This window comes from Cololabis saira, chromosome 12 (assembly GCF_033807715.1).
Source record: "Cololabis saira isolate AMF1-May2022 chromosome 12, fColSai1.1, whole genome shotgun sequence".
Taxonomy (NCBI): domain Eukaryota; kingdom Metazoa; phylum Chordata; class Actinopteri; order Beloniformes; family Belonidae; genus Cololabis; species Cololabis saira.
Window position 1 is genome coordinate 2,399,010 of NC_084598.1, and position 27,380 is coordinate 2,426,389.

General features: G+C 41.7%; 3 protein-coding genes across 3 annotated transcripts; 2 read left to right on the forward strand and 1 right to left on the reverse strand.

The window, feature by feature from the left end:
• The first annotated feature begins 1,254 nt into the window (after positions 1–1,254).
• Positions 1,255–15,479, forward strand: pmelb (premelanosome protein b). The gene is made up of 12 exons (XM_061735157.1): positions 1,255–1,340; positions 4,117–4,212; positions 4,314–4,460; positions 5,212–5,340; positions 5,541–5,702; positions 7,596–7,925; positions 10,528–10,746; positions 13,126–13,248; positions 13,343–13,445; positions 13,550–13,755; positions 13,830–13,920; positions 15,029–15,479. The coding sequence occupies exons 1-12, from the start codon at positions 1,283–1,285 to the stop codon at positions 15,180–15,182; spliced, it is 1,818 nt and encodes a 605-aa protein (XP_061591141.1). The 5' UTR covers positions 1,255–1,282; the 3' UTR covers positions 15,183–15,479.
• A 1,040-nt stretch (positions 15,480–16,519) lies between these two features.
• tuba1c (tubulin, alpha 1c) lies at positions 16,520–20,440 on the reverse strand. The gene is made up of 4 exons (XM_061735159.1): positions 20,285–20,440; positions 18,979–19,201; positions 17,752–17,900; positions 16,520–17,661 (listed from the first exon to the last, which is right to left on the reverse strand). Exons 1-4 carry the CDS (start codon positions 20,285–20,287, stop codon positions 16,681–16,683), a joined length of 1,356 nt encoding a protein of 451 aa, XP_061591143.1. The 5' UTR covers positions 20,288–20,440; the 3' UTR covers positions 16,520–16,680.
• Positions 20,441–23,102: 2,662 nt separating this feature from the next.
• LOC133456645 (tubulin alpha chain-like) lies at positions 23,103–26,877 on the forward strand. The gene is made up of 4 exons (XM_061735158.1): positions 23,103–23,257; positions 25,201–25,423; positions 25,511–25,659; positions 25,750–26,877. The coding sequence occupies exons 1-4, from the start codon at positions 23,255–23,257 to the stop codon at positions 26,728–26,730; spliced, it is 1,356 nt and encodes a 451-aa protein (XP_061591142.1). The 5' UTR covers positions 23,103–23,254; the 3' UTR covers positions 26,731–26,877.
• The last annotated feature ends 503 nt before the right edge of the window (positions 26,878–27,380 follow it).

The following is a 27,380-nucleotide window of genomic DNA, read 5'->3' on the forward strand; positions in this document are numbered from 1 at the left end:
AGTGCTCCCAAAGTGCGTTCAGTCTCTTCCACCGCTCCGTTTAATGAACGCAGCTTAGTCAGTTTCACAGTTTCACTTTTACCGTATGTTTAAAGATGAAAATGAAAAAAAGAAACAAAAATGACCTAAATACAAACCAGAGGTGGGTAGTAACGAGTTACATTTACTCCGTTACATTTACTTGAGTAAGTTTTGGGAAATGTTCTACTTTTAGGAGTAGTTTTGAATCACTATACTTTTTACTTTTTTGAGTAGATTTGTGAAGAAGAAACTGTTCCTCTTCCTCCGCTACATTAGGCTACGTTGAGCTGTTACTTTTCTTTTATCCCTTTTATCCGCGTACGCGTCAATCTCATGACATCACTGGGTGATTCTTTGGGAAAAATGTTAGTTTTTGCATGTTTTGTCACATTTACACAGACTCAAACACACACAGAGTTTCTATGAGTTCATGTTTGTTCTAGTTCTGCCTGGTTAAAAAAGAAAAGTACAAAGGCTGGAAATGTTGTGCTACTTTTGCTTAATTTATTTTTTTATTCTGTTATTATTTTATTTATTTTATTATTTATTAAAGTACTTGAATATACTTTAAGATTATTTTAATTTAAGCTATTTTTTATTAATTGTCATTTATTTTATTACTTTATTGATTTAATTTGCCTGAAGATGATTATTTTGTACTTTTGTCTGTTTGAATGGTTGTGTCAAAAAAATAAATCAGACGTTACTCAACAGTTACTCAGTACTTGAGTAGTTTTTTCACCAAGTACTTTTTTACTTTTACTCAAGTAATTATTTGGATGACTACGTTTTACTTCTACTTGAGTCATATTATTCTGAAGTAACAGTACTTTTACTTAAGTACAATTTTTGGCTCCTCTACCAGCTCTGCTCATTTGCAGGAACTTTTAAGCATCAGTGCTGCACTCATAAGAGCTAAAGAGGTTCAGCTGGTTCCCAGTTTTTCTAAATCATCCTGGCAGCTGAGATGCAGGATATTAGTTTGAAAGTTTTCTTTGTTTCCGTCGTGCACCGTGTCTCGTGATCAAGTGTTGGCTTGCAAAAGTTCAAGTGGGACTTGACATTTCTTCTGTGATTATGGGATGTATTGTCTGTGACCTGCTTTTACTGTAAATAAACCAATGACCATCGGTCCAGGCTTGAGCCCCCTGGAGGATGAAACCCCCCACAGGAGGGAGGGGTTTATAAAGTTTATAAAGCCAGTTCTCTGCTGCAGCCCGACTACCAAAGGGATATTTCACAGACAGGAGGAACACTGGAAATGGGGGCAGTTTCTGTGCTGTTGGTGCTGCTGGCAGTGGCTGCACAAACTGTAGCAAGTGAGTAGAGGAAGTCCTTATTTTTAAATATATATATATATATATATATATATATATACATACATATATATATTCACTAACATGAGCTGCAGCTTGAGACATCCGATTGACTTAATTTGCAGGTTGAGTTGAGTGTTGAAATGTAAATTTCATCATGAAAATGACAATTTCAATTATTTGGATTTTGATGATGTAACTGTCTCTTAAAGTTTAATTTATCCTTATCTCTCATATTGTAATATAGTTTGGGCAAATACTTTTCCTACAACTTTTCACAAAATTCTGGTCCTACAGAAACGTTTTGTTAGGATTACAACTGGATCAGAGTCACACGCTTCATCCACTCCTTTATTTCACAAACTCCACATTCTTACTATTTATGATATCAATATTTTTCAGATATGCGTTTTTATTTATAAGATAAATTCAAGTGAAGGACAGTTCAAGACTTACTTTAAATTAAATTCCCAGGTTGATTCTTATTCACCTGGACAATCCTCAGATCTTCATCCTCCTAAATTTCTCACTTGCAGACGTCAATGTTCGGTGAGATTTAGGGACTAAATTGTGGAATGATTTTTCCCACTTGGCAAAGACTCTTCCTCTTTGAAATGTTACAAAAGACGTTTGAAGGAACTTGACTGCTGTTTTGTAACTGTTTTCCCAATGTATTGTTGTACATGTATCATTTTTTTGTGTTTCACTCATAGTGACATGTACCGTCTTATTTGCTCAGGAGTCAATATAAGTAATATAAGTTGTAAAAACAATATACCATGCACACTCACAGACACTTATTTTTTTGTCTTTATTCTTTATTATTTATATATTGCATTATTAGTTTGCCATCACTTTTGTGTAGTTATACTTTTGTTTTATGTTAATCTTGTGTTCTTTATAACACATGAAATTGTAATAACTTGGGTGGAGGCTTCAAATAAGCCCATTGGGTTTTTTGCCTCTTCCTGCACCTATAGTATTTATATTTGATATTTCTTGTATATTTTTTAAAACTTTGCAAAAACAATAAACTAAACTAAACTAAACTAAAGCTATCTGAACAGAAGGTCGTGTTCTTCCTGCGGTACCAGAGGATCCATCTACGTCACTTACTCCTGTAACAGCAGCAGGGCTGCAAAACTATTTATATTATGTTACTATACTACATCAGCAATTTGATCCCTTAACCATATGATATTTTAAAATTAATATCTTAGATTAGATTAGATTAGATAGTCCTTTATTCATCCCTCAATGGGGGGAATTCACTTTGTGCAGCAGCAGTACACACAACACACATATGCAGCGAAAAAGTAAAAAGTATATCATTACAAAATATAAACAGTATATACAGTGGAATAAAAATAAAAGTAGTGCAGTACGAGAAGAAAAAAAACAGTGCAAAACAAATTTCAATATTTCAGTTGATTTGTAATGAATCCAGAATGTATGACATTTTTGTTTTTTTAATTGCATTACAGAAAATAAAGAACTTTATCACAATATTCTAATTTTCTGAGACAGTCCTGTATGTTCTTTGACTTTAAAAATGTTGTTTCATGTGTTAACTGTGAAAGCAACTCCTGAAGCGCCTCAGAAATACAATTAAATAACCAACACAAAGTTTTCCTTGTCATTCTGACAGTCAGCCTTCAGATTGAGCAAAGCTGCTTTTTGGTTTCTGCACCTTCGATATTTTCATGCTTGCTGGTGAATCGGGGTTCCTGTTGAGCTCTTGGACATATAGTAATCTCTAAAATTGAGAAGTCTAGTTTTTAGTGTTACCTGCCTGATTTTTATTTTTTGTTTTAAAACAAGCAACATTTAAAACCATTTTCAAGAACAATGGCATGAAGAAAAGAAGAGAAAGCGACCGTATGTGGCTTTCCCAGACAAAGCCGTGCATGTTTGGCTTCAGTCTATGCTGACTGAACAAATGAAAGAATAAGAAAAGTTCTGATCCAAATTCAACCCGATGACATTGCTGATCTGGAATAAAATCCTTCACACACCGAGTGTCACATGAGAGGGATTGGCAGCAGAAGTTGGTATTGAACGGCTTTCCTTTGATCGTGGGGTCAGCTTTACGTACGTTTGTGGTTTAGACGAGGAACTCACTCATTTCAAGGGCAGGCCATTCATCCATTACTTAGAATGGAATTAGAATTGGTCTATCAAAATATATTGGAAGATTTGGATCCATAACTAATAAAAATGGGTAACACTTTACAATACGGTTCCCTTAATTAACGTTAGTTAATGCATTATTAAGCATTAATTAACAGTTTAATAATAGTTCAATAACCATTATTATGTATTACTTAACATTAATTAGCATATTAGTTAATGCATTAATAAACAGTTAATTAATGCCTACTGCTCAGAGTTAATTCATACATTAGTAAGTATTAATAAACGTTACATTATGTAATTATTTATCCTTATGTATGCATTACTTTTTACCAATAATACATTAATACATTAGCTAATACATAAGTAAAACTTTAATAATCTCCCTAGTAATCATTTACTAATGGTGTTTTAATTAACTCTGTGCAGTAGACATTATTATAGTTTATTAATGCATTAACTAATATGCTAATTAAAGTTAAGTAATACATAATAATGGTTGTTTACATATTATTAAACTGTTAATTAATGCTTAATAATGTATTAACTAAAGTTACTTAAGGGACCCTTATTGTAAAGTGTTACCTAAAAAGGTGTATGAAGGAGTTTTAATGTGTTGTCTTTAATATATTTATTTTCAAATCAGGGCCCAAAACCCGGTTTATTCGCTATCCATCATGGAATACTAAGATGTATCCAATTCTGAAAGAAGGTGACCCGCGATGCAAAGACTCCTGGAAAGGTATGTGTGTTGCAGTTTGTGAAATGAGAATATTTAGTGCTCCTTAAGCACATGTTTTGAACTGACAGACATGTAAATGTCCTTGTCCTTGTTAAATGCAGGTGGAAGAGTGAGTTTCAATGTGGGAAATGATTCACCGACTCTCACGGGAGCCAAGGTCGGCTTCACCATTGAGCTGGAGTTTCCTCACACCCAGAGGACGCAGCCCGGGGGAAACGTGGTCTGGAATGAAGACTGCGTCGTCAACGGTAACGCACACACACATGCACTAATGCTGGGAGCAGCAGTCGGGAGTCCCATTCACAAAGTTAATGAAATCTGTGAAAATGACAAAAAGATTCAAAACAGCAAACAAAAAAGTTTTACACAATTCATATACATCGTACATTTCATAAATTCTGGATTCATTACAAATCAACTGAAATATTGCAAGCCTTTTATTATTTTAATATTGCTGATCATGGCTTACAGTTTAAGAAAACTCAAAATATCCTATCTCAAAAAATTAGAATATTCTGGGAATCTTCTAATCAGCAATATTAAAATAATAAAAGGCTTGCAATATTTCAGTTGATTTGTAATGAATCCAGAATGTATGACATTTTTTTTTTTTTTTATTACAGTAAATAAAGAACTTTATCACAATATTCTAATTTTCTGAGACAGTCCTGTAGAATAAAACATTGAATCATGTTTATATAGTGAGCTTCAGACTTGTACGCCTCCATCTGGATAAAATGTAATTACTTTTCACATACTGCCCTCATGAGGCCAACGTTTTGATTTGTCCAAGATTGAAAATACTTGTGTAACACATCTGTACTTTATGTGTAATACTAAAAAGCAGATCTCAATTTGCCAACATGCATGACTATTAAAATCATAAAAATGACTTCCTTGTTTTCTAACAGCACATTAGCGTTGTACACATGCCTAAGACTTTGGCTTTTAGCTCAATACATCACAGGTTTTGACAACTCTCTCTCTAACTTGTTGTAGGAACAAAGTATCTTGAGTCTGAACCAGTATACCCAGAACCCAACGGAGACTGGGAAGCTGTTTTCCCTGATGGAACACCAATAAAGAAAGACAAGAAGCCAGCCTACGTGTTTGTGTGGAAGACTCGGGGTGAGTAGAGCGGCGTCTCTTACTAAAGGCTTCTAAGAAACAGTGAAAGCTTTTGATGGTTTGTACATGATTTGGAAAATTCAATCACACTGATCTTCATATGTCCCGTCAAAGTAAGCAGGCATAATCCATGAACAGCTGAACAGAATTATTCATGGTTGTATTAGTTATTTATTGATCTCTGGATGTTGTTTGGGCAGGTCAGTACTGGCAGGTGGCAGACGGGCCGTCCTCCTCCCTCACCATCGATACAGACGACACCCCCCTGGGCTCCTACACCATGGACATCGTTATCTACCACTACCGGAGCAAAGAGAAGTTCATTCCTCTGGGATACGCCTCCACGCAGTTCTCCATCACAGGTGATTAAACACAGTGGAAAGATTCACATTGGAAATCTGGTTCACAGTGATCAGGAAATAAAATTTGGGGAGGGAAATCTAAAGCTTTACTTGGGTGGCCTATGACTCTAAATTTAAAGTTGCTTGAGGCTCCTTTTAAGAAATGAGACTCTCTAGCGCCACCCTTCCCCACGACGGCCGTCGGGGGTACTGCAGCCAACAGTGAAGCCGGCACGGGAGAACGGGGAGAACGTGCATGCAGCGTCATGTGACGTCACATCCACAGCCCAGCGCGGGAAATTTGGGCCCGAATTGCAGCACATTTTGCAGCAACAGCCTGTTCAAGGCAACGGAGAGATACACTAGAGGATCATTCTTTTGGGTTTGGAACGCTTCATCTGACATTATTACTAGAAAACTTAAAACGTATACGAATTTTTTTCATAAATCCTGCCTCAAGCTCCTTTAAACCAGGGGTGTCAGATAACAATTTTAAACAATGGATAAATAAGGGAATTACAGCATTGTGTACAATAATTGATGGAGGGCAAAATTAAGAGCTTTACAAAATTGAAGAGAGAATGTGACTTGGAGGTTGGGGATCAGTTTAGATACTTCCAAGTCAGGGACTTCTTTGAGAAGGAAATAAAACCAGATCTCCCCAAGGAGCTGAATAAAGTGACTGTGACACTGGGTAATGCGTATGAGAGCAATACAGGTAGAGTGATCTCAACATTGTACCAGGGCCTTGAAAAGAACAGGGGAACCTCTACACTGTATATTAGAGACAGATGGATACAAGAAAGTAAAATAGAACTAACTGAAGAGAATGGTTTATCATCTGTCACAACCAGCGAACCACCACCAGCTCCACAATGTGGAAAGAATTCTGCTGGAAAAATATAACCAGGTTTTTTTTATCACACCTAAGACAAAAAACAAATGTACGGCTGAACAACAAACATGCTGGAGAAGGTGTGGGGAGCTGAATGTGGGACAGACGCACATTTTCTGGGAATGTGTGAGAATAAGAAAGTACTGGAATGATGTATGGATGGAAATGAAAAGTATACTGGGGTATGAACTACCAATGTCATGTAAGGTTCTGTATCTGTGTGCTTTCACGAGTGAAGATGTTATATTTGAAGATAGATATCTGGTTAAAATTCTGTTAGCTGCAGCAAAAAAGGCAGTTACCAGGAAGTGGTGCAAAGAGGAACCTCCCACTCTGAGGAACTGGTTGGACATTATAGAGGAAATATTCAATATGGAGAAACTCACACACATACTGAGACTCCAGCAAGCTCAATTTAACAAGAAATGGGACAAATGGACATCATATAAGGCTCACAACATTGACACCACTAGAGAGTCTGAATGAAACCGGAGAAGCATGGATGATGTATCATGTAATTGTGTATATCAGGGGTTTTCCATTCCGGTCCTCAGGCCCCCCTGCCTTGCTTGTTTTAGATGCTACCCTGCTTTCAGCACACCATGATACAAGGAGCTGTGTCATCAACAGAGTTGTACAGACCTCGATGACAAACTAATGAGGACCATTCATTAGAATCAGGTGTGTTGATGCAAGGCAACATGTAAAACATGCAGGGCAGGGAGGCCCGAACACCGGAATTAACCCCTGGTGTATATCACTGACACTGTCAAAGTTCTTGTGTGTATTCTTGTCTGCTAAAAATCATTAAAATTTGAGTAATAAAAAAAAAGACAGTGGAAAGGTATTTGGGTTTCAGCTGAGAGAGTGTTACACTTTATTATTTTGCGTTAAAGATGCCAGACCCAGACCCATCACGCTTTTGACCCTTTTTCAAAAGTATTTGAACTCCTTCAGCATAATTGCTATACTGAGAGAGGCTATATGAACTAACGAACGCGTATCTTCTGTCTCTTCAGATCAGATTCCCTTTGCTGTCTCCCTGGACCAAGTGAACGATGTTTCGGCCCAGGACATGCGCTTTGTGCAGAACAGAGCTATTGCCTTCACCATCACCCTCCATGACCCCAGCGAGTACCTCAGCAACGCAGACATCACCTTCAACTGGAGCTTTGGGGATGAGAGTGGAGCCCTGATATCCAGAGAGCTGACCGTTACTCACACCTACATCAACTCTGGCTCATTCAAGCCCCAGGTGGTGATCCAGGCCGTCATCCCAGACAAGACCTGCAGGCCCGGGGTAGATAACTCCACCACCTCCCCTGGTCCAGCTGATCAGCCCACCACATGTAAGATATAATCCAATATATAAGTGGGTGTTGCCTGTGTTTGTATTTAGTATTAGTATTTTGTTATGTTTCATCATTCAATTCAATTTTATTTATATAGGGTCTAATACAACAGATGTTGTCTCTAGACGATTTCCAGAGATCCAGAACATGAACATAAACCCCCGAGCAATTATTACATAAACAATGGCAGGTAAAAACTCCCCTAGTGGGAGAAAAACCTTAAACCAAACAGTGGCAAGAAAAACTCCCCTTTAGGAGGAAGAAACCTGGACCAGGACCAGGATCATAAGGGGGGGAGAGACCTGGACCTGGATCATAAGGGGGGACCGTCCTGCCGAGGGCCAGACTGGGGGGTCGGGGACGTCAGCAGCACAGCAGGCAGGTGGAAGCAGCAACGAGATGACCAGGGGGGGTCATCTCGTTTAAAGTTTTCCTGGTTATCATTTTCCTGGTTAAGGCCCAGGTGGTGTCCTGAGGATTATTATCATTTTGATAATCCAATTTGATAAATAGTCGACTTTATTAATTATTAATAATTGTGAATAAAATGATTAATAACCCCTGATAACTGGACAGCTAAGCTCCTGTTGCACAACATATCGTCTGGTGTAAAACATAATAAAGAAACGTTTCGTAATGGATGTAAACACTGTGGTTCAGTCAGCTGTTCGGTCTCTCTCTACATCCCGTGTGTCTGTCCATTGAGCTGTTACGCCGAGAGAGAGCGCCCCCTGCAGGTTTGGAGCACTTCCGGTTGTAGTGACCGGTTATGAAGCGTTTTTCTTTTGAAGATGGTTTCTTGTTTTATATCGTTTTGTGCTTTGCATCGTTTCTCTATTTGCAGCGTTTGATGATGCTGCATTTGTCTTTGTTTTTTGCAGCAGGTTTTTTCATTTGCACCACGTTCCTCTTTTTGTACCTCGTTTTGAGTTTGTGAATTTGAATCGTTTCTGTACTTGAAGCTGAGACGCATTAGGTGCGTTGGGCCCTTGTCGGCCACCGTACCATTCAACAGTCACACACTGTCCATATCCTATCCCTTATCTCCCCTCCCTATCAGCCTGCCTCTGCCCCAACAAGCCAGGCTCCACCTCTTTGCGCCAGCTGACCTTCTCTGCCACTGGAGATCCAGTTCTAAATCAAATTGGTCAATTTGTCATTCATTTCAGTCCTGAAGTTGGCTGCCATGTCCGAAGGCTCAGTATTAAAAAGTGGGTTGTGCTGTCAGGACAAAGAGGAAGACCGCCATCCTGACAGACATGCACTGAAAACAGACAACTGGAGGAGTAAAGGGCAGGAGCAAAGAAGGGTCTTTTTAAAGGACACAAGAAGCCACCGCAGATTTCATTTAAAAAGTTGCTTGGAAATGTAAGAGAGATCACCACCTCCTGAGTTTGAGTCAGATAAAGACTTCTGCCTCACCTGTTCACAACCATTTTCAAATAGTCACCCAAAGTTTGGTACACGAGTTATGCACGCTGGGAACTGCTGTGTGTCTGTGAGAGCTACTACCACACACATGATTTCTGCGCGCAGCAATCCAACTCCCCCATCTTCAATAGATCCCAACACTTGACAGAAATAAATGTTGTGACCCTGAAGAAGTTGTTGGAACGATGCCACAGTGAATGTGTGCCGTAATCAAAGCTAAAGGCGGCCCAAAGCATTCAGTGGGAGGAGTGCTATTTAAATTTAAAAAATCTGTGCTCACTAAAAAAGTGAATGACCTACGGCCGCTTTGTAGTTACAGTCGAAAGGAGAGCCCTTTTAGTTTTAAAATGAGGGAGCATCCTTGAGTGGCCTGGAAGCAGTACTCGAGTTGAGGGGGGGACGGCATCCCCCCTGAAATAAAAACGGTCCAAATCATCCCCCCTGTAAAACTGCCATCCCTCCTTTCCATCCCTTATGTCATTTCATCAATGAATGTGGTTTTACTGCTATTTCAATATTTAGAGTCATCACCAGAAAAATAACTTATTTGACAATTCTCACCTGTTTCAAGTAAATTTTCACTTGAAATAAGTAGAAAAATCTGCCAGTGGGACAAGATTTATCTTCTCATTACAAGCAAAAAATCTTGTTCCACTGGCAGATTTTTCTACTTATTTCAAGTGAAAATCTACTTGAAACAGGTGAAAATTGTTGTTTTTTCCAGTGATGAGTCTTGTTTTAAGTGTAATAAGATTTTTTTTTACTAAAATGAGACATTTTAACTAGAAATAAGACAAATATTCTTGTTAAGATGTCATTCCTGCAGTATTTATGCAGGTGTTTTGGTCACTGCTATTATTTGTAATATATTATATTATTTGTAATCAGCACAAATTATCTGTCCCCATATGATAAAATCCACCACCCCCCCTGATTGTTTTTTTTACAACTCGAGTACTGCCTGGAAGTGAATGCCGCTTCAGCCCAACTGTGATCCATCAACCCCAGCAAGACTCCCCTACTTCGTGACAGCATCTTTTTTAAGCTTGTTGAAGAAAAAACTTTGTTTGCTTTACTGTTACTCAAAATATATCATTTAACATGTTTTATGTTTGCTATCTCTGCTTATGAATCTAATTTGACCTTACCTAATCTCTTCTTTGTGAAGTGAAAGCACCAGCGCGGGTGTTTGGTTTGCCCATAATGGGTTCGTCCAAAACCACTGGTCAGAATGTCTACACGGACACGGAGGAGGATAACTCTGAGGGCGAAGCCTCCACCACCTCCATCAGTCACCATGCCGAGGACGTGCTCAAAGCCACCAAAACCCCGTCCCCCGTCAACCAGCTGCCGGCTGCAGGTGATGCAGGGAGCATGCTAGTAGGAGGTAAATACTTTCAAAATGTTTAAATAAATGAACATTCCTAGACCATCACCTTTCCAAAAGTAATAATCTCACATTGATAGCAATAGATCCCTTTTTAAAGTGCAAAATGATGACCTCACCAGCTGTGTGACCACCAAAGGAAGCAGATAAGCACATCAGCCTATTTCCTAAAATGCAAATGTCATGTAAATCCTCTGAAGATCATAGATGCTATGAAACAAGTTGGGCAGTGTTGAAAATTAAATCATCTGTTGTGTTTTATCCTTTGAAATCTAATTTTATAAGCTAAATGGAGGTTGTTGATTGTTTTTTTGATTTTTGATTTATCTATTTTTGATTGTGCAACACGCATCGATGAAAGAAGGATTGCAGTAAAAGCTGTTTTAAAAAACACCTCAAAATAACTTCTGGGCCTCCTCCTTTAAGGTGTTTCGGGTCCTTGTTCACAGCAGTCAAGACAAATACTCTTTTAAATACAGTTGATATAATATACATCTGGAAAATGTGTACATACTCTTTTTTTTATTTAAAAAAATATTAATTTTATCTAAACTTTTTTCCCATTTTATCCCCCAGTGCTCCTACCTGGGCGCTGAAGTCACGGGGGAACTTAACATGTGCCACAAAGGGGGTGCTGGTTCAGTGGAGTTGTTAATAATCGTCTTACGACAGTTATTAATAAATAATTAATAATTGATAACTAAGAAGATTACTTATCAAAATGAATTATTATAAATGAATCAATCAAAATGGGGCACCACCTGACTTATCGGGAAAATAATAACTAAACAGCAAAATCAGTCTCAAGAAACTGTTATTCCATACATGCCAGTCTGTTGCCGGGGGGGCGGTACAGAATAACAGTGAAGGAAGGAGTCCGAGCACAGACCTTTGCAACCAGCAGCTGTGACAAATGTGTATAAAATAAACACAAAACAACTTGTTTTGTGTGTGTGTGTGTGTGTGTGTGTGTGTGTGTGTGTGTGTGTGTGTGTGTGTGTGTGTGTGTGTGTGTGTGTGTGTGTGTGTGTGTGTGTGTGTGCATACACGTGGTGAGGCAAAAGAAAAGATGGCTGACAAAGTCACGTGGTGACTGAGTCTCGCATGATTCAAAATGATGGACGAGATTTCGTGTCATCCAGTGAAAAACAAACTCGGAGGCTTTATGACCAAGATAAGAGTGTGTGTGTGTGTGTGGGGGTTAGTAGGAGAGGATGAGAGGGGAAAAGTAAAACCCAAGACACTAGAATAACTTCTCACTACCGGAAAACCAAGTTCTTCTGATGTTTCCCACACAGAGACGCAACAATGTGAGAACTCCATGGGACCGTGGACAGGTCCGAGGTAGAAGAGATATTGGAAGCAAGAGAGGAAGAGAAGAGAGAGGGGGGAGCCTGCTCTTTATAGCTGGGCCCAGGCTGCCCCTCCTGTGGCCCCTCCTGCGTTTTGGGGTCCATGCCCAATGAGGGTGCTATTCCTTATCACCCAAGGGCCGTAAATGCAAATCCTGCTCGGGCTTTGAGTCATTATGGAGGTTCTTTTGTCTCAAACCATGCGGTCAGCTGGGCCTTAAAGTTCAAATGAAGGCTTTCCATGTTCACATACGACTGTGGCCCAACAAGGCGAGAATTGAAGTACATGCTTGTAGCACTGCGAGTTGCTACGGGGGTCACACAAGACAGCAGATACCGGGATTTCGTTAGAAATATATTTATTTCTTTTTAGTTTCTCTCTCTGAGTTTTGTGCTTCTGCACCGTCCGCAGAGCTGCACCTCTGCGTCCGTCCTCTCCCCCTCTCCAGGGCCCGCACACCTACTGAAATACACAGAGAGTCATTAGACACACCTGTGTACCGTCAGCTGTTCCAGCCGCGTCACCTGTGGGCCACTCCCCCGCACTCCCTCTCTCCCCTGCAGACCACGCCCCAATCCTGCACCCTGCCACATACCCCCATCGCCCGACTCAGGCCGGGGACCGTCCGGCCTAGCCAACTCCCCCCCCCCCTCCCTCGGAGCGGGAGAGGAAGTCAGCAGATACCGGGATTTCGTTAGAAATATATTTATTTCTTTTTAGTTTCTCTCTCTGAGTTTTGTGCTTCTGCACCGTCCGCAGAGCTGCACCTCTGCTCCGCTCTGCGTCCGTCCTCTCCCCCTCTCCAGGGCCCGCACACCTACTGAAATACACAGAGAGTCATTAGACACACCTGTGTACCGTCAGCTGTTCCAGCCGCGTCACCTGTGGGCCACTCCCCCGCACTCCCTCTCTCCCCTGCAGACCACGCCCCAATCCTGCACCCTGCCACAATGCTCTTTTAGGTTTACCATAAAAGATCAACAAATATTACTCAAATTGTCATAATTCCTTGTTTGCTCTTATCAGGTGCAAAGAGAACAGTGGCGCTGACAAGGCGAGCTGCTGCAGTTGAAGCTAAGCGAGATGCCGGCGATGACAGCTGTGCGATATACAGATACGGCTCCTTCTGCACTGGCATTGAAGTCTTTGGTCAGTTACTTTTAATCACTCCCTTTTTTATCCAAAATGAAATAAACCCTCAGAGATGACCGTTGGTGATCTCCCTCCTCCCTGTCTTTTTTAGAGGGCATTGAAAAAGTGGAAATTGTACAAATGGACAACACTGTCATGGCAACACCCAGAATAGACACCAATGTCTTCGACATCACTGTTACATGCCAGGGAAGGTGAGGAGCCGGACATCATGCTTTAAATCAGCCACACAGCAAATAGGGTCACACGGATGCCTTTTAGCATTATTTCATTTCACTGGGATTTCTTTTTCTTGCAGTCTTCCAAAGGAAGTGTGCAGTGTGATTCTGGATGCAGAATGCTTGAAGCCAATTCACACTTCATGCAACATGGTGGAGCCCTCCAAGGAATGCCAGCTGGTGTTGCGTCACTTTTTCAACAACTCTGGAGTCTACTGCATCAATGTTTCCATGTCAAATGATGTCAGTTTAGCTGTCACCAGTGCCAAAGTCAAGGTTGACATGGGTATGCGACAGAGCCGCCATACAAGAGTTCATAACATGACTGCTTTGCACTGCTTACTGAGAATTCTGTTTCAGACTCAGGTTTGTCCTCCTCTGGCCCCATCATCGTGATATTTGGAGTCCTGGTGCTTGTTCTCACAGTGGGAATAGTAGCATACTCTTACAGGTAAGAACTGTGACTAAATATCTGAGGCTGATGCATTTTGCCAGAGAAATAAAACATGACCTCTTGGGTTTAACTTCAGTCTTTGATCAACTGCCTGCTCCAGTCAAAATTGCCACTAAGAAAGAAATGAAAACCCTCAAACAATTTAGTAAAATCCAACTTGCAAAGAACCTCTCTGGGCCGAGGTGACGTGTATATTAAGTTGATAATTCTCCTGGTTTATTATTACAGACCCAACTAACTATTTTTGGTAATGCTTTAAAGGGATTGTGACATGAAAAACACATTTTTCTTGATTTTTTGTGTTTTGTTGGGTGTCTTGACATCAATTACACCCAAAAAACAACGAACTTTTAACATTCAGTGTATTGTGTGCTTTCTGGGATTTTCCGCATAACTGTGCAAAAACGGCGCATGTGGTTTGGTGGCGGATCGTTACGTAACGATCCGCTAAATCACCGCCCCCTCCACCCAGCTCCCTGCCTCCTCTCCAGCGCACCATAAAGGCTGATTTATGGTTCCGCGTTACACCGACGCAGAACCTACGGCGTAGGGTTACGCTGCGACGCGCACCAAACGCTGAACCCTACGGCGTAGGCTCTGCGTCGATTTAACGCGGAACCATAAATGAGGCTTAACACGGAGCTGTTTAGAGCGTCTTTTGTTATAATCACCGGAGGAAAACTGCTAAGAAGACCCGCGGCCACTGACTGGACTTAAGATAAGGGGACAGTGCTGCTTGCATGCCTTTATTTTTATGATTGTTTGCTGTGGTTCTCCCTGCTGCTCTTCCGTGCATGCTTCGCCTGTCGCTCCGACGCCGCTGTGAGCGTATGGTTGGGCTGGAGGAGGTTTGGAGGAGGAGCGGAGCAATGATTGACAGGAAAGGGGGGAAAGGAAGCATTTTTCACGGCGCAAAAAAACACTGTAATAAAAAGCCAGGAAAAGAGTACTAAGAGTGAAGTTTTTCTTGTTACACTCTTTTAGACACATTTGAGGGATGTTGGCCAAGACTTTTAATAGTGTTAAAAGCATGTTAAAAATGATGTCACAATACCTTTAAGGATGCTTCAAACAAATGTTCAGTATATTTTTCTCTGTTGAATAGGCGCTATAAGTCTTACCATCCCATGAAGGAGGACGTTACTCCACCTGAAGGCACCAAGCTTAGCAGGGCTCACAATGGCTCTGCAGCCTTGACGTTTTGGAAGTCTCTGAACAGACAAGGAGCCTCGGACAACTGCCCTCTGCTACACTCCTAGCTACTGTCACACTACCAGCAAAGCCAAGCACATGAGCAACTGATTAAAAGAAAAAAAAAGACAAAAATCACAAGCGCCTAGAATGGCTTTTTATACTTTTTTAAACATTTCTTTTGGATTACAAAAAAATTTGATTTATGAGTGATATTTAGGATGAAATCAAGCTATAATCTGGAAATGTGTGGTAGACATGCTTACTTTTTTTTGTACTTTTTGGAATAACTTTGGATGTGAAGTATTTAAATTGGACAAGAATGTAAGTTGAACATTTTTCAAATAAATGCTGTTTAAGCGTTATTGTTTTCTCTCTTTGTACATTACAGATAGAAATAAGTTATACAAGGTGAGGCCGAGCTCCTTAATGCATTATGAAATATTTGAAGCACCGTCTCTCATTATTTGCATACAAATGAAAAACAATACACACCTACTCACTCACCTACATGCTCACTCTGCAGTTTTGGGGGACATATAATCGCAGTAGCCTAGCTTTGATTCAGTCTCAGGGACCTGGAATGGTGGCTGTTTGTGTCTCTGCCTGTTCTCGTGTCTGTTTTTTCTCTTACAGATCTCCAAGACTTGTGTGCTCGTTGTGCATTTCCCTGTGTTTCTCGTGTTTTAGACTAGCAGCCCCAACCCCCCCACCCCACCCACCAGATAAAAAAAATAAATAAAAAATAAATATATATCCATCCATCCATTATCTATACCCGCTTTATCCTTTGCAGGGTCACGGGGGTCTGCTGGAGCCTATCCCAGCTCATTTCAGGTGAGAGGCAGGGGTTACACCCTGGACAGGTCACCAGTCCATCACAGGGCCACATAGACAAACAACCAGACACACGTACGCTCACACCTACGGGCAATTTAGAATCATCAATTAACCTAATATGCATGTTTTTTGGATATTGGAACTAAATATATATATACTGTATATTCCTCAGGTTTTTACCAACATGGTATTAACCATTAATATATATTTGCAGACAAAGTAAAAAAAAAAAAAAAAAAAATGCAATTTCTTCTTTTCATCATTATCACAGGCTTATTATATCACTTTAGTACTTAGTTATGAGTGGAAAAACACATGGAAAATTCAGTTATGAGAATGATATAAAGATCTTTATAGTTACTATAATGAGTGATAATTTCTGCAGGAATTACTTCTGACAAGTAAAACATTAAATATGCTATAAATGACAAATCAATCTCAGCAATGTAACTATTTAAAATATTCTTCATGAAAAAGATAAGAACATTACATTTTTGCATTTTGATGAAAATTGCTCATGACGAATTCATTATAATAAAAAAAACAAAACCCACAAACAACATCCCACATCTCAGAGATTTTATTCCGAACAAAGCCCAATTTGACATTTTCAGGAGTTTCAATTGAACTCCAAACAGATACTTTAATTTATGGAATAAATATCTATTTGGAATGCAGTCAAGAACACACATTATCTCTCATTTAGCTAATTCCTTGATGTTTATTTTAATATTCTTCCCCTTCCTCCTCCCCCTCACCCTCAATGGAGTCAACTCCAACCTCCTCATAATCCTTCTCCAGAGCTGCCATGTCCTCCCTGGCCTCGGAGAACTCTCCCTCCTCCATCCCCTCACCCACATACCAGTGAACAAAGGCACGCTTGGCGTACATCAGGTCAAACTTGTGGTCGAGCCGAGCCCAGGCCTCTGCAATAGCAGTGGTGTTGCTCAGCATGCACACAGCCCTCTGCACCTTGGCCAGGTCTCCCCCGGGAACTACGGTGGGGGGCTGGTAGTTGATGCCCACCTTGAAACCAGTGGGACACCAGTCCACGAACTGGATGGTGCGCTTGGTTTTGATGGTGGCGATGGCAGCATTGACATCTTTGGGCACCACATCACCACGGAATAGCAGGCAGCAAGCCATGTACTTGCCGTGGCGAGGGTCACATTTCACCATCTGGTTGGCCGGCTCAAAGCAGGCGTTGGTGATCTCAGACACCGAGAGCTGCTCGTGGTAAGCCTTCTCAGCAGAGATGACGGGGGCGTAGGTGGCCAGAGGGAAGTGGATACGGGGATATGGCACCAGGTTGGTCTGGAACTCTGTCAGATCAACGTTGAGGGCACCATCAAAGCGAAGAGAAGCAGTGATGGAGGACACGATCTGACTGATCAGCCTGTTCAAGTTGGTGTAGGTGGGGCGCTCGATGTCGAGGTTCCTGCGGCAAATATCGTAGATGGCCTCATTGTCCACCATGAAGGCACAGTCGGAGTGCTCTAGGGTGGTGTGGGTGGTCAGGATGGAGTTGTAGGGCTCCACCACAGCAGTGGAGACCTGGGGGGCGGGGTAGATGGAGAACTCCAGCTTGGACTTCTTTCCATAGTCTACAGACAGACGCTCCATCAGCAGGGAGGTGAACCCAGACCCAGTGCCTCCACCGAAGCTGTGGAACACCAGGAAGCCCTGGAGACCAGTGCACTGGTCAGCCTGCCAACATAACCACAGATGAAAGCCATGAAATACAGTTGTGTCATTTCATTTGATATTTTGATTACCACTATGAATGAATTTACCCACCAGTTTACGAATCCTGTCCAGAACCAGGTCAATGATCTCTTTACCAATGGTGTAGTGTCCACGGGCGTAGTTGTTGGCAGCATCCTCCTTGCCGGTGATCAGCTGCTCCGGGTGGAACAGCTGGCGGTAAGTTCCAGTACGCACCTCATCTGAAAAGGCAGGGACAAATCAGTTCTAGTCGAAGATATTCAGTAACACGAGCAGCAATCGTCCCAAATCTCGAGATCTAATCACAATCTAAGCTAAGCTACCGAGACTAACTAACCCCAAAAACTACAGAGCAAGCATACAGCTGAACATCTGTGTGGCTATGTGTGTGTGTGTATGTGTGTGTATACGTGCGTGTGTATGTACATGTCTGTGTGGCTATGTGTGTGTGTGTGTTTTAATAATAATAATGACTTGGATTTATATAGCGCCCTTCAAGGCACCCAGAGCGCTTTACAGAGATCATTATTCATTCATCCACATCCTCACTGGTGGTGGTAGCTATGTTTTGTAGCATCAGCTGTCCTGGGGCAGACTGACAGAAGCGTGGCTGCCATATCGCGCCAAACGGCCCCTCCGACCACCACCAACATTCATACACATTCAAACACATTCACACGGGGCAAGGTGGGTAAGGTGTCTTGCCCAAGGACACTACGACAGCAAACTGGGGCAGAGCGGGATTCGAACCGCCGACCTTCCGATCATTGGACGACCCACTCTACCACCTGAGCTACTGCCACCCCTGCACACTGTGTGTGTATGTGTGTGTATGTATATGTTTGTGTGGCTGTGTACGTGTGTGTGTGTGTGTGTGTGTGTGTGTGTGTGTGTGTGTGTGTGTGTGTGTGTGTGTGTGTGTGAGAGCATGTATATGTAAGTGTGGCTATGTGTGTGTATGTGTGCATGTATGAATATATGTATGTGTGTGTGTGTGTGTGTGTGTGTGTGTGTGTGTGTGTGTGTGTGTGTGTGTGTGTGTGTGTGTGTGTGTGAGAATGTGTATATGTATATGTGGCTATGTGTGTGTATGTGTGCATGTATGAATATATGTATATGTGTGTGTGTGCGTGAGTGTGCGTGTATGTATATGTGTGTGTGTGTGTGCGTGTGCGTGTGCGTGTGCGTATGCGTGTGTGAGTGTGTGTGTGTGTGTGTGTAATAATCCTATCAAAGCTCCACCTGAAGTGTATCTATAGGATTTCCCAACCTTGATGTTGACCCATAACTAGTGATTACCGATGACCGTGGGCTCCAGGTCCACAAACACAGCTCTGGGGACGTGCTTTCCAGCTCCGGTCTCGCTGAAGAAGGTGTTGAAGGAGTCGTCTCCTCCTCCCAGAGTCTTGTCGCTGGGCATCTGTCCATCAGGCTGGATGCCATGTTCCAGACAGTAAAGCTCCCAGCAGGCATTTCCAATCTGGACCCCAGCCTGACCAACGTGGATGGAGATACACTCACGCTGTGGGAGAAAAAAGAGAAAGAGAGATAAGAAGCAGATCATTTTTTTTTCTGCCGTCCTATTGTGTTAGTTTAACATTTGTTTTCACACAGGATAATACATATGTAACAATAATGTATACATAAAGATATCTGAACACTGGGGATATTTAGTTGCTCCCCCTATCTGAGGGGAACAGGCAATGCAGCAAGAGGCACCTCCCTGCACCACAACCCGCAGGAGACAGAACAGCCCGTCAGCAACCCCAGCAGAGGAGGTTCATTCTCTCCTCTTCTTCAGTCTTTTTTGTTCTCTTGTCTTTCTATCCCAGTATCGCCCCTCTTCTCTTCATGCAGTCTATTCACTTGCTCGTGCACAGGCGCGCACATTTCATGTTCTGGAATCTTCCATTCGGTGTCCTTGAAGATACACATGCACTACTGATATTTGGAAGCGAAGAAAAGACATCTGACAAATCACATCCGTGCTTTAGAAATAAATCTGAACGTTATTCAAATTAATCAATTTAGGTAAGATCGATCAAATGCCTTCATTTACATTTATGACGGAAATTTAATATAATATTTGAGATAGAATAACTGAGCTGCATCGGGGGGAAAATTTGATCAAAAACATTTCCTACTGCATCGCATTAATCAAAAATGATGCAAAACTGCAATCGGATGTATTCATCCATCCACACCCAGACTGCCCCTCCCAGCTCCTAAACAGAGTATGCAGCCACAATTTAGTCTATAAATACAAATACAATGTATAAGAAATGGAAGAAAAAAACATGGTTTGAACTGAAGCAGATCCTGCACTGTCCAGTCAGTGCATTGTTCTCATCTTTACGACGACAACCCCGTCGCCTTTGCTGCGGACCAATCTGCGCATCCACTGAAAAACGCACACAGTTCTCTTCCATTCTTAATATCACTAAGACGCGCGGCAAAGACATTTATTCCGGATATTAATTGCTGGCTGTCAAAAAGGTTTGTGTACTGGAAACCCGTCATGACGAAATCGTGTAACAACAGAGACCCAGACTGCTGAATTAAACTTGAATTTCTGGAACAGAATTCCAGTATTAAACGAACTTACCATGTTTCCAATTTAGTGTCAAAGGCAAAAGGAGGATGGGGTGAAAATGTAAGGAGGGATTCTTTGTAAAAACGAGGAGAAAGCGTCGCGTGTTGAACCCAACGGGGTCGATGCAACAACTGCTGCCTGCGAGGGCGGCGCTCCCGCATTTATACACGCACCGCTCCTGCATGTGTGCCATGAGAAAAAAAGCCTTGCAACTACCCAAATGTATATTGTCTGCGTTGTGCATTCTGATCTGAACAAAATCGATGCTTTAAAATAGATTTTTAGTCCACTGAAATAAAATAAATAGCGTCAAAAGGGATGAATGCATGGTTGAAACTTTAAAGTGCAAGGTGGATTTTTGATCATTGATGGGATGAATTGGTTTAACGTAGGGATTTCCTTAAAATCTTTCAATCAATTATTATTATTATTATTATTATTATTATTATTTATTTTTTTTTAATTTATTTTGAGTTATTTTTGAGGGCAAGCCGACTAAATAGGTGATCAGGTAAAAAGGGTAAAAATTCTTAGGCATACATGATCACTGAGCATCCCGCACTGGGTGGCATAATTTCCCCCAGCGCAGCTCAGGAAAGTTCCCAAACGCTTTTACTGCACAAAAAGCTTTCATCTTGAGCTGGTATCTGCCAGGCATCCATGTTGCAGAGGCCTGCCATAGGCTGCCATCATCCAATATGCCAGCGTTCTGCTCTCCTCCCTCTTTGTCCTAGATTCTCTGCAATGATGTCATTCAGTGGGGCGATCACGTGACTGCCTGTCGTCTCCGCTTGCTTGTTGTGCAGGATGGCGACTAGTGTTCAGCTCCCCCTGGTACTGTCCTGTCCTGTCCTGTCCTGTGTGAGGACCTAAAATTGCACGAACTGCAGTTTATAGGGACAAAGTGGAGGTGTCAGGGACCTTGAACTCCTCGGAGCCAGCACTTCATAAAAACTGCTTTGGACTTGAATAATAAAGAATGAGGGCCATTTCAAATGAGGCTTACCTTGTGACATGATCAGTGCTTTCTAAGTCAAATTAAATTCTTGGAAAAAAAAAGGATGAACTAAAAATGGATTCTCAATGTGTGAGCTTTCGTCTCATAACCAGCAGGGTGAGGATGCAGCCCACATTATGATTCACTGCAGCTAATAGTGGTTGCTGTACTTGATATGAACAGCAGGGGAAGGCAAAAAAGAAGAAGAGGAAACAGCCAACACTGCCAACACTGCCAACAGCCTTGGACTTTACCTCCCACCCTCCTCCGGACCGGCTCTTCTTCCTCCGCAGCAGCTGTGAGGCCGGGCGGGTCTGAGCAGCTGCTCAGAAGATGAGAGGGGAGGATGGGAATGCTCGGTACATGGGAGTGGTCCTGAGTGCTTTGCATCCTTCTCAAAGAAGGAATATGATACCCGGCGAAGTAGCAGAGCACAACTGTGTTGTTGCATAAAAATGCTGTCAAATAAACTGAGCAAGACAAAAGCAAAATGTCCCTTTTATCATGTAAGAAAACTTGTGGTGTGACGTTTCACTTTACTGCTGTGCGGTTGCGAGGGTGGGGCTTTACAGGAAGAAAACACGAGTTCAGAAGAAATAAGAATGAAATGCATCGACATTGGAGCCACATTGATGCTGGAATAAATATCAATAAATGTATCAAACCATCTATTATAAACAAGTGATGGTGATGGTTGAATGACGCAAACAGAGCTGAATCCAGTCACTAAATTCTTAAAGATCAACCTTTTTTGTGCTTTCAATTATGTGCAAAACGTCAATGAGAACAAACTGCATCAACCTTATGGAGACAATATAAGGGCGTTTCCCCATCAATACAGTACATGCAGATTTGGGGAAAGAGGCGGATCTCAGCCCCACACACAGCTACAGTACAGCCTTAATGCTGCTGTTTAAGCTGCGTCACGTGACCGGCAGATAAAGGCAGTCTGTCTGGATACTGGGCTGTATCCAGGCAACTCCTTTATTCATTTCCTAGCAACCGTTAAATCTTGGGAGCAGAGCTGGGGGTTGGGCGTCTACAGTGCTCTGCAGCCTGTATCCCCCCTGTGTGACAGGGCAGTTTATCTTGTATCTTAAGGAAGACTGAAAAACAGAACCAACCCACTGGGAAATATTGTCAGCTAAAGTCTATACAGCCAACCTGCAAAAACTGGATGAATTTTTTAGTATTTTGCAAATATTAGTTTGAAACAGGTAGCCTATTGTGAGACAGATGGCAAAAGCAACTATTGCGTTAAAAAAAAATAAAGCAGTTGGCTTTCGTTAAAATGATATATCCGGACACAGATTTCAAATTACTTTATTTATAAAATTACATGTGTGATACAAAGAAAGCATCATGGTCTGACTTGTCCTCCGAGTGCAAGATTTGAAATGTAGTTCAGTCAGTGGTTGCAAATGATGGTGCACATTTTAGAGATGAAGACTTTTTAGTTGTAGCCTATCTATGTGATCTGGCGTATAAATGTAAATTAAATAATGAATGATAGTAAATGTATATCTTCTTCATTCTATTCCACTCTATCACAAACCATTTGATGTTTAATTGTATTTGTATTGATTTTATAATATGTTAATAATGTGAATAGGCTGAGGATGTCCGATTTTGGCAGTTTTCTACCAGGAAAACTGAAAATTACGCAGCATTTTACTTTCTGTCATAAACGCCATGGCTGCAATACAATGACGGCTGGGGAGGGCGTAGGGTGGGGTCTGGTGGGCGGGGCTTCTGCTGAGGTCAGACATCAGCCAATAGGAAGTCGAGGATCGCTCCAGCTCGGTTGAGTGACAGGGAACTGACCAACCGCAGGGCAGAAGTGACCGGTGCCGGGGCCGCGGCGGTATAAATACCGCTGTCATCCTCATGTGCGCCATTATCTCTTACATCGACCACATAACAGTCGAACTGTAAGACACCTTGTCGAGGATATTCACCCATCCTCCCTCTAAACTTCAACAAAAATGGTAAGAACTTTAAAACAGACTTGTTAAATTGACATATTTGATTTTTAACTGTTTTTTTTTTGTATGATGTAGCCTTGTTTTAAGGATAAAAGAGGGAAAACTTTACCTTTAACATGCAAAGATGGAGATTATTACTTGTACTTGTACTTACAGGACCGTCTCAGAAAATTAGAATATTGTTAATTTCTGTAATGCAATTACAAAAACAAAAATGTCATACATTCTGGATTCATTACAAATAAACTGAAATATTGCAAGCCTTTTATTATTTTAATATTGCTGATTATGGCTTACAGCTTAAGAAAACTCAAATATCCTATCTCAAAAAATTAGAATATTCTGGGAATCTTAATCTTAAACTGTAAGTCATAATCAGCAATATTAAAATAATAAAAGGCTTGCAATATTTCAGTTGATTTGTAATGAATCCAGAATGTATGACATTTTTGTTTTTTTAATTGCATTACAGAAAATAAAGAACTTTATCACAATATTATAATTTTCTGAGACAGTCCTGTATACTTAAACTAGATTAATGCTCTATTTACGATGTACCATTGGGTTTTTATTCTTGGTGTGCAGGGATGGGTACGTGGCGGGGCTGAATGAACAAAAGAGGTTTTCAGTGGGACACAATAAGAATTTAAGTCATGTCTTCGGCCCAACCGCCCACTCTGCGGTATTTAGTTGTCTCATTTGAAATGACTAACGGGGGAATCGGGAGTATTTTGCTGAAAATGTCTCACACTCAAAGAAACCTTATCCGTGCATGGGGGAAATGGATGAAATGCGCTGTCAGCATGGCGCCTGTGATTAAAAATGCATGTTAGAAGCTCACAGTTGCGCAGATACAGGGCGGGGGGGCGCATCAGTTTGATCCAGCAATGGCCTTTTTATTTATTCTGTGACGAGATGAAACTCCTTCTTCTCATTAACCGTTCACTACTTGATTTATTTAGCGAGTCTCCCTCAATACAAGTGTCAGGCTGCTGAGCGTTACTGGGTTGTCAGTGCGGAGTGCGGAGCTTGTTGCCTAGCAACGCAGTTCCAGACAAAAGGGCAGTGCGCCAGGAAGTTGAAACACCCTGACGGTCTTCAATCAATCAATTAATCAATCATTTATTTTAACTCACGACCATGATCACATGGTATGGAGCACAAAAACACAAATATTTGTAAATTTGTCGCAAGTGGCAGGCTGTACATGTTCAACTAAAATACTCAATTTGGCAAAGGTAAAAAAAATTAAAATCATTTAAACAGAGGAAGGACATTCTTCAAAAAGGCGCCTAATTTATAAATAACATTTAATTTATTAGGCTGAAGTAACAAAATCAATTCAAACATAGATGGTCCGTTTGTATAATACTTTAGTAAGTATTTTTGTCTGAGATTCATTATATTTACATTTTTACATTCAAACAAAATATGAAATTCATCTCCAATACGGTTGACGTTACAGAGGTTACAGAATCTCTGACTTCTATCCAGACCTTTATACCTTCCAGTGACTTGTAAATGGCTTTTTACTTAAAAAAAAAAAACAAACAAACAAAAAAACAATTTCTTTTTTTTATTAAGAAAATGTTAATTAGGAATTAAGTATTTAATTGACTGGTTGATTTTATTTTTGTTCTATAAAGAAAAGCACATTTCCTCAACGAAGTATTGACAATTCTTTTCACTTTTTTTTTTTTTTTTTAATTTCTTAATCAAACAAGAAACTCCCGCACACCTTCTTCTCACCGTACACTTGTTTATTAGGCCAACGTTTCGGTCATTTAATTTTGCTGCAGCTTTCCTCCTACGACGCACCTTTCTGCTAAATCCGGTGTGCAAAAAGTTTTCCACTTCGGATTTTATTTTTTAATCAGAAACTGGTTTTGCCAATAAGTAATCCATTCATGCAGAAACATGATCTCTTTCCCTTTTTTCTCCCCCAGCGTGAGTGTATCTCCATCCACGTTGGTCAGGCTGGGGTCCAGATTGGAAATGCCTGCTGGGAGCTTTACTGTCTGGAACATGGCATCCAGCCTGATGGACAGATGCCCAGTGACAAGACCATCGGCGGAGGAGACGACTCCTTCAACACCTTCTTCAGCGAGACTGGAGCTGGAAAGCACGTCCCCAGAGCTGTGTTTGTGGACCTGGAGCCCACGGTCATCGGTAATCACTAGTTATGGGTCGACATCAAGGTTGGGGAAATCCTACTGAATGTCTTAAACTAGAACTGATTTGTCCCTGCCTTTTCAGATGAGGTGCGTACTGGAACTTACCGCCAGCTGTTCCACCCGGAGCAGCTGATCACCGGCAAGGAGGATGCTGCCAACAACTACGCCCGTGGACACTACACCATTGGTAAAGAGATCATTGACCTGGTTCTGGACAGGATTCGTAAACTGGTGGGTAAATTCCTTCATAGTGGTAATCAAAATATCAAATGAAATGACACAACTGTATTTCATGGCTTCCATCTGTGGTTATGTTGGCAGGCTGACCAGTGCACTGGTCTCCAGGGCTTCCTGGTGTTCCACAGCTTCGGTGGAGGCACTGGGTCTGGGTTCACCTCCCTGCTGATGGAGCGTCTGTCTGTAGACTATGGAAAGAAGTCCAAGCTGGAGTTCTCCATCTACCCCGCCCCCCAGGTCTCCACTGCTGTGGTGGAGCCCTACAACTCCATCCTGACCACCCACACCACCTTAGAGCACTCCGACTGTGCCTTCATGGTGGACAATGAGGCCATCTACGATATCTGCCGCAGGAACCTCGACATCGAGCGCCCCACCTACACCAACTTGAACAGGCTGATCGGTCAGATCGTGTCCTCCATCACTGCTTCTCTTCGCTTTGATGGTGCCCTCAATGTTGATCTGACGGAGTTCCAGACCAACTTGGTGCCATATCCCCGTATCCACTTCCCTCTGGCCACCTACGCCCCCGTCATCTCTGCTGAGAAGGCTTACCACGAGCAGCTCTCGGTGTCTGAGATCACCAACGCCTGCTTTGAGCCGGCCAACCAGATGGTGAAATGTGACCCTCGCCACGGCAAGTACATGGCTTGCTGCCTGCTGTACCGTGGTGATGTTGTGCCCAAAGACGTCAACGCTGCCATTGCCACCATCAAAACCAAGCGCAGCATCCAGTTCGTGGACTGGTGTCCCACTGGTTTCAAGGTGGGCATCAACTACCAGCCCCCCACCGTAGTTCCCGGGGGAGACCTGGCCAAGGTGCAGAGGGCTGTGTGCATGCTGAGCAACACCACTGCTATTGCAGAGGCCTGGGCTCGGCTCGACCACAAGTTTGACCTGATGTACGCCAAGCGTGCCTTTGTTCACTGGTATGTGGGTGAGGGGATGGAGGAGGGAGAGTTCTCCGAGGCCAGGGAGGACATGGCAGCTCTGGAGAAGGATTATGAGGAGGTTGGAGTCGACTCCATTGAGGGTGAGGGAGAGGAGGAAGGGGAAGAATATTAAAAATTGAATGAAGGATGAAATGTGTTCTTAAATGCATTCCAAAAACGAGATGTTTGTCCATCAAGTACATTGTTTGTTTGGCAGATTGACTAAAACTTCCTGAAAATGTCAAGTTTGGCTTTGTCCTGAATAAAATTTCTGTCATGACCTGCCTGTCTTTGTATTTCTTCTAAACACAATTATTGATGTATAAGATTTTCCATAAAATGTAAAAACTATGAATGTTTCTAACAGAACTTTTAATCAATTTTTTGTCTTTGAGCAGATTTATCTACTGCTATCTCATTAAGCGTAATGTTGTAATTAAGGCTATACATATAAGCCATTAATTACTCGAGCAATTGATTCTTGTATTATAGTAAGCATTATATTTTTAATTGTTAAGTTTTAGTCCCTGCTGTCATTCCTGGAGGAGCAATGCAGTTCTAAGGTTCAGCCACTAGAGGGAGAACTTACGCCAGAAATAACTGAGCTGGAAGAATCAACCGGCACCAAACATGTCATCACTCAGTTGACTCCTATCTTATAGTTCCATGTCTATTGCTTCTCTTGATTCTTGACCAGTTTGGTTGTGATAATATAATTAGGTATAACACAGTTTAACACAAGATTAAGGATGTGGTTGGTGTGTCTTTCCAACCAGTTAAGAA

What these genes read in the sequence shown, in the direction of transcription:
- tuba1c (XM_061735159.1), bottom strand. An exon ending in CCTGGAGCCCACGGTCATCG is followed by an intron (nt 17,901 to 18,978) that starts GTAATCACTAGT and finishes CTGCCTTTTCAG; the next exon opens with ATGAGGTGCGTACTGGAACT. An exon ending in TGGACAGGATTCGTAAACTG is followed by an intron (nt 17,662 to 17,751) that starts GTGGGTAAATTC and finishes TTATGTTGGCAG; the next exon opens with GCTGACCAGTGCACTGGTCT.
- LOC133456645 (XM_061735158.1), top strand. An exon ending in CCTGGAGCCCACGGTCATCG is followed by an intron (nt 25,424 to 25,510) that starts GTAATCACTAGT and finishes CTGCCTTTTCAG; the next exon opens with ATGAGGTGCGTACTGGAACT. An exon ending in TGGACAGGATTCGTAAACTG is followed by an intron (nt 25,660 to 25,749) that starts GTGGGTAAATTC and finishes TTATGTTGGCAG; the next exon opens with GCTGACCAGTGCACTGGTCT.
- pmelb (XM_061735157.1), top strand. Translation starts at nt 1,283, where the DNA reads ATGGGGGCAGTTTCTGTGCTGTTGGTGCTGCTGGCAGTGGCTGCACAA. An exon ending in GTTTGTGTGGAAGACTCGGG is followed by an intron (nt 5,341 to 5,540) that starts GTGAGTAGAGCG and finishes TTGTTTGGGCAG; the next exon opens with GTCAGTACTGGCAGGTGGCA. An exon ending in ACTGTTACATGCCAGGGAAG is followed by an intron (nt 13,446 to 13,549) that starts GTGAGGAGCCGG and finishes TTTTTCTTGCAG; the next exon opens with TCTTCCAAAGGAAGTGTGCA.